The sequence below is a fragment of the Xiphias gladius genome, chromosome 3, assembly GCF_016859285.1.
Source record: "Xiphias gladius isolate SHS-SW01 ecotype Sanya breed wild chromosome 3, ASM1685928v1, whole genome shotgun sequence".
Classification (NCBI taxonomy): Eukaryota; Metazoa; Chordata; class Actinopteri; order Istiophoriformes; family Xiphiidae; genus Xiphias; species Xiphias gladius.
The window spans coordinates 22,150,074-22,156,292 of NC_053402.1; the positions used below are offsets into that span (position 1 = coordinate 22,150,074).

At 38.1% G+C, this 6,219-nt stretch overlaps 1 protein-coding gene across 2 annotated transcripts; it reads left to right on the top strand.

Moving 5' to 3' along the window:
- The first annotated feature begins 388 nt into the window (after nt 1-388).
- Nucleotides 389-5,652, top strand: emc10 (ER membrane protein complex subunit 10). Of its 2 annotated transcripts, XM_040123953.1 has the most exons (8): nt 389-537; nt 683-749; nt 1,334-1,446; nt 1,724-1,837; nt 2,860-3,044; nt 3,420-3,513; nt 4,716-4,813; nt 5,330-5,443. In XM_040123953.1, exons 1-7 carry the CDS (start codon nt 445-447, stop codon nt 4,800-4,802), a joined length of 753 nt encoding a protein of 250 aa, XP_039979887.1. In that variant the 5' UTR covers nt 389-444; the 3' UTR covers nt 4,803-4,813; nt 5,330-5,443. The 2 variants fall into 2 exon arrangements, with proteins under 2 accessions (XP_039979887.1, XP_039979886.1); XM_040123952.1 differs by lacking the exon at nt 4,716-4,813 and having other exon boundaries at nt 5,330-5,652.
- The last annotated feature ends 567 nt before the right edge of the window (nt 5,653-6,219 follow it).

Below are 6,219 nucleotides of genomic sequence, written 5' to 3' on the forward strand. Positions count from 1 at the left end.
AAATAACATTCACTTGTCACCTGCATTTAAAGCTGCTAATCATTCAAGCCATGAAAGAATGATGTAAAATAAAAGTTTTGTGATGGTTGAATGATGGCGCCGTCTCTCAGCTTGGAGCAAACATGTATGATGAAGCTCAAGAGAAAGTATGACACCTTTGTTAATCTTTTGAATCAAAATGTGGATTAAATTTTAATTTTAATTTAATTTAAATCCATTTTAGTTATATAAGAACAACAAAAAGGAAAAGAAACAATAAAAGAATATAAAAGAAAAGAGAGAACAAATTCTCAGTAAAAGAAAAGAAAAGAAAAGAGAAAAGAGAAGAGAAGAAAAAAGGAAAGAATCTGTTTATTTTAGAGGCTTTTGTTATGAAAAATACCGGAAGGGCTAATGTGGTTGTAATAGGCTTGACACTGTCTTCCGTGACCAATTCCTGTTAAAATGGCCCGTCTACCACCATTTAAAATTGCAGTTGTTTCTACTGTTTTGTTCTGCGTGTGTACGAATTTTGTATGTTGTAATAACGGCAGAAGGGTAAGTGTAAAATGTTAGTAATTTAACCCTGACATTTGACCAACTTAAAGCGGAAACTGCACCTGTTAGCCGTGTGATTAGCATTAGCTAACACACATCAAAAAACCGGCTAAAGGCTAACGGTGGGTTTTATTTTTATTCGCAGGTTGGTGATGCCTTAGACACTGAGTTCAGTGGTTTCTCTGTGCCTCTAGAACACTCATTCGAAGTTGGTGAGAAAGTGTTATTATTATTTTATTAATTTTATGTTGTACGATACGTAATTGAAATGCTGGTAAGCTAGCTAATCAGCCGTTGCTACCAGCGATAACGGCTTAACCTGAATGGAGAAAGGCTATACACCAAACTCAATTCAAAAATCTGTCAGTTTAATATTTTTTGATGTGTGTATATACAAATATATACATTTATGTACGTGTTTCAACAAAAGTGGACAACTTTTCAGACCTGTCAACGTGCTATATAAAACCCGGCGTGTAGGGTAAACTGCAGTAACATTTTATTTTATTATATTTAATCTCGATTTTAATATTTACATTTTTTGAATGGAGACTCACTTCCTCTTTTTGTTTTTGTTTAGAGACATGAATAGAAATTTGCAACGATATAGTCCATTTTCTATCTCTTTCCAATGAGACATTGGGACACTGATACCAAAACAGTCTATCTAAATAGCCCTACTGCTGCTTTTCATGGAAAAACAAGACATTAAATGTCTGTCTGAGGTGCTGTCTGTCCAGTCATTTGTTCATGGTGTCTGTCCTGTTCTTACTATATGTTGTCCTCCTTGTTTCAGATGATGTTGCAAAGTTTCGAGTACGCGGAGCACTGGTGCTGAAAGCTGGAAGGGAGCCCAGTGTCTCACTGAGTCAGAACCAGCTATCAGAGGAAGACAGAACCAAACTGAAGGTGAACTATGATTATCAGGTTGAAAGGATGTGGACTGACAAGCACTGTAGCCATGTACAAGATAGATTATTATGCACAGGTGGTGTGGTTCCTACTTTTTCAAATAATTTTTTTAAGCCTCCGTGGACACATTTTTCCACAATCAGACCAAAAGACTGCAACAAAGAGTTCATTACAAATTTGAAATCTTCAGTTAAAAGGTAGAGGTCCTACAAGAACATTTGAATATGCTCATAAGCCTGCATCTCTAACATGTTTGTTTTCAATGACTCCACAGGAAGTGGCTGCGGTGGACGGTCTGTACAGAATCAGAGTGCCTCGTGTTTTCCTGCAGGCAGACAGACTGACAGAGCGCCAGATGGAAGGTTACCTCACAGCGTTTGTCAGAGCTGTATGTATTTCACTCATCTTAGCCAGCACATAATCTTCGAGAAAAACATTAAACGTTGCTCAATAAGATCGTATTAGGGAACTGAGAGAGCTGAGACAACATGGGGCGTTTTAGAAGTCTGTCAGCTTCTTGTAACATTTGTGCCACTAATGGGACGAATTAATCAAATGATGGCTCTTTTGAAGGTCTCCCTGGGTGGTGTTAAACTGATAATGAATGATCCTTGTCTTGTTCAGTGCAGAAATAAGCCTGCAAACCTGCTGGTTGGTCCAGTGAAGGTGCACTTATCTCTCACTTTTTTTATTGGGTTTTGATTTTATACAGTATGTGGAATACTTTGTTCTTATTGGATTTTGTTTTGACTTTGAAAATTGTTTCTATTGTTTTGGAACTTTATAACTGTCTTAGTGTCCAAGTGTTTTAATAACAATAGCACCCATGGTTAAATAAATTGCCAATGTTATAAAGAAACCATATTATTTGGTTGATAAGACAGAAGCACTTTTGCTCACTGGATCCTCTAAAATTTGCAGGTATTGAGCGAGGAACTTTATGTAAAAAAAAAAAAAAAGTTTTATCCTAAGCTATGTTGTGTAAACACAGTAACAGGGGACATTTTAAACGGTTGTGTTGAATATCAAGAGTATCTGGGCCTCCGGTGGCTTCTCTGTGAGCCTACTGCCAGCCAATATCTTTGCCCATATTCACTGTCTTTGTGTTTTTATGCTAAAAAAAATAAGATGAAGTTAGATACACTATAAGAGTTTTCCCTTGTAGGCCGTGTGTAGCATGATACTGTCTCCACAAAAAATAAGGATTACCATAAAAATGTATGTACACTTGTGTGAAAAAATTAATATCCAAGCAGAGTAAATTCAGATTAATTGCGTTGTAAAATTAATGTACAATGGATCTACTAAATTAAAAAGCATCATATCCATCATGATATAAATGTGGGTGATACTAACTGGGTAATATTGTTGAAACTCTAACATGAGCCTGTATTCTCCTCTGACCTTCAGTGTGCCATGGTTGAGTCCCATCTGAGCGATGCAATCACCCTCCACACTGATGTCTCTGGGTATCTCATCAGTGTCTCTATAGTGACAGTACCTGGGGCCTGTAGGGGCACTGAGGTCGAGGATGAAGTCGATCTTGAGGTTTTCAACACCACGCTCCGTGTCATGGCACCTGTTAATGCACCTGGGTCAGTCCTACATTATATGCCTGTTCTTTTTTTTTTTTTTTTTTTCTCTCCATACTTGCATACTTGCTTGTTTCTCACTTTTTTTTTTTTTTGTCCTTTTGATCTCAGCTACTTGATAAATCCAATCCGCTTATGGTAGCACATTGCTACCATCCATCCATATCTGAAGCTGTCTGTGCATTAGTAAAATCCTCTTGTGTATCTGACTGTAGCTTTTTCAGATGCCTTTGATTCACTTATACTGTATTTGCATTGGTTTAGCAGCTTCACATAATTCCCCCATAGGTAGAACAAGTCTCTCTGCACTTTTATGCCTTTTAGATACACTCTCTGTTTTGGGGTTTGTTTGAATACTGATTGCGAACTTTCTTCCAGACCGGAGACGGCTTTGTTCCTTGAACGAATGGAGCAGGAATCTGAGAAGAAAGCCAAGAATCCACAAGAGCAGAAATCGTTCTTTGCTAAATATGTAAGTACTTGTGCTGAAACCTGCTGACAAGGCTGGGAGGCGCTGCCTAAAGATATACCCTCTGCCTTCGGTAATTGGGCTTTGATAATTGTAATGCTCCAAGTAGTTAATTAATACAGGAAAATGCCTATTTTGCTCAACTTTTTTTTTTTTTTTTGCTCCTTCAGATCAAACCACAGCTTTTTCTGTACATGCAAAATGTGTTAAAATATAGTATAGAGGGAACATCAGCACTGTAGTGCAAGATTTTTTTTTCACCTATTTCATTCGCCCGTATTTTTGGCAGAAACATAGGACTGTCATCTAAAAAGGCAAAATGGTTGCATATTTTTTGTTTGTTCTTCCTGTTGGATTCTGTGTTTTTGGATTCAGTCTGCCATGTGCTTCAGTCATTCCTGTTTAAGGTGCTTGGATTTCTTGTCCAGTTTGTGTTTACATTGACTTCTTATAAATGAAACCAGAGGAGTAAACATGAAGTCAAATGGCCTGATTGGTAACTAACTTACTGGACAGTTTTGGCCACTGGCATTATGCATCACTGTCTTTAGATGGACTCATAGAGCTCCCAAAGCAACAACTGATTACGAGCATTAGTAGTCCAGGCTGCAACTGAACCGTGTATATCATAAAGAGACGAACAGACAGAAACGGAACAAAAAAGTGTCATTTTGTTAATCAGTGAAAATCCCTCCACTCTTGTGTTGATGCGCATTCTGTATGTTTTACCATGGTTACCAAATGCTTATATAAATATTGGCCGTACATCGTTTACACAGATCAGGAGAATGCTTTGTGTAACAGTTCACGACCAGCTCACAGATTTAATAGTAGTTTAGCTTTTGAATTTATGGTAATATCACGTCTACTCTCACACGGTCCTGTGGTTGGACAACCTAAACAAAACGCACCAGAGACCACCTGCAACCGCCTCTAAATTTTTTTTTTTTTTTCGGTCTTCTGACATTTCAACTTTTCAACTTTTCATTCGGAGTGAAAACTCTCCGGTCGAGCTCCACGTTTGGAAACAATCCCCCAGAGAACACAGTCTCATATCCCAGCGCTTTGTTCGTCTGAGCTCTTTTATGAGCTCCCTGTCTTGTTTTGCACTGTACTGTGTGTATCATGCCATGTTCAGTGACCTGTGTTGACTCTGTGCTGCATCCAGTGACGTTGTGTTGACTTGGTGCTATGCTGTGTTCCAGTGGTATTTGATTCTGGGAGGTGCAATCTTCCTCATGGCCACCAATTCGGCACAGCCCCCAGCAGGGGGAGGCAGAGAGCAGAGCTGATTCCCACTGAAGTACTGTTTTCTTTCTTGTGGCTCCTCCTGTCCCCCTCCCTCCTCTCTGTCAAGTTTTCTATTTAACTTCTAAGCAGTGTAACTAACTGAAAACCAGCCCTTCATTCCCATTCATTCCTTCTTTTCCACTCTTTAAGGTTTTTTTCCAGGTTCAATGCCAAATACATTCCAGACTGATAAATACAAAGCTCCGGTTTTCTGAATTCGAAGTACCTTGTATGAGGAAGCCTCCATGCTAAACCATCAAGAAATCCTAAATCTTAGTCGTTGGTGTGAATATGTTCAGTATGTGTTTGGTGTTTGACCCTGAGATTTCTTCTTTATTCTACAGTCTCTCACCCCCGTTTACACTTCACCTTTTCTTCTCTTCTGTTCAGAAAATAAATTGAACCTAATCTGGGATGACCAATCTGGGACTGTTGAAAAGACACGTCAGTGATCGTAGTTAAATTAGTTATCTGGAAAACAAAGATGTTTTTGTATTCACCGCCATTTGTTTTCCCCTGTCCTCTCCAGTGGATGTACATCGTTCCTCTCGTTCTCTTCTTGATGATGTCTGGCGCACAGGACCAATCAGGGGGAGGGGCCGGGGGCGGAGCCGGCAATGGAGGTGGCCGATGATCAGCACACCAACAACATTTTTTGTTTTTGTGAAGATTTACTGAACAATACTTCTCTTGAACAGTTTTTTAATTGCTGTACATAATAATATTTAAGGAAATGTCACATACACAACTGAAACCTGTACAGTATAGGGTAGATATTGTGCCCTGCAGATGACTGCATTCTAAATACTAATGTGAAAATAAAGTATTTATTACTTGAATACTCAGACTTAAGATATTTAGACTCTTAGTTTTGAGTTACAGCTTCCATTTTACTCTGAGGCTCAGATTTAGTTGTAGCACCGGTACACTGGTTTAAAATTCTATATAAAATACACATGCAGTAGGCAGTAGATCTGTATTTACAGTATATAATCAGAACAAAGGACTGATTAGTGAAGAAAAAAATCAGTATTTGCGAAATAATGAGCCACCTACACATTTTAAAATAATGATTAATCACGGTTTTCGATTAACTGTTAATCTGACACTTAGAGTATAACAGTCTCTCTAAAATGAAATAAATCTACAGGGGCATCAGAAACTATACAGACCTCTTCACTTTTTGCACAATTTATTGTGTTTCAGATTTCATTTCAAATGAATAAAATTGCCCATTTTTTTCTCATCAAACTACACTCAATAACCCATCATGGCAAAGTGAAAACATAGAAACACATAGAAATTTGTGTAAATTTATTTTTAAAAAATCAAAAACTGAAATCTCAAATTTACAGAAGTATGCAGACACTTAATTCAGCACTTTCTAGAAGCCCATTTGGCAGCAGTCCAGCTTTGTGT

Bases quoted from the DNA above. Each gene is read 5' to 3' on its own strand.
- emc10 (XM_040123952.1), top strand. From the start codon at position 445: ATGGCCCGTCTACCACCATTTAAAATTGCAGTTGTTTCTACTGTTTTG. The intron at 538-682 runs GTAAGTGTAAAA...TTTTATTCGCAG, and splicing joins GTTGTAATAACGGCAGAAGG to GTTGGTGATGCCTTAGACAC. The intron at 3,514-5,329 runs GTAAGTACTTGT...TGTCCTCTCCAG, and splicing joins AATCGTTCTTTGCTAAATAT to TGGATGTACATCGTTCCTCT.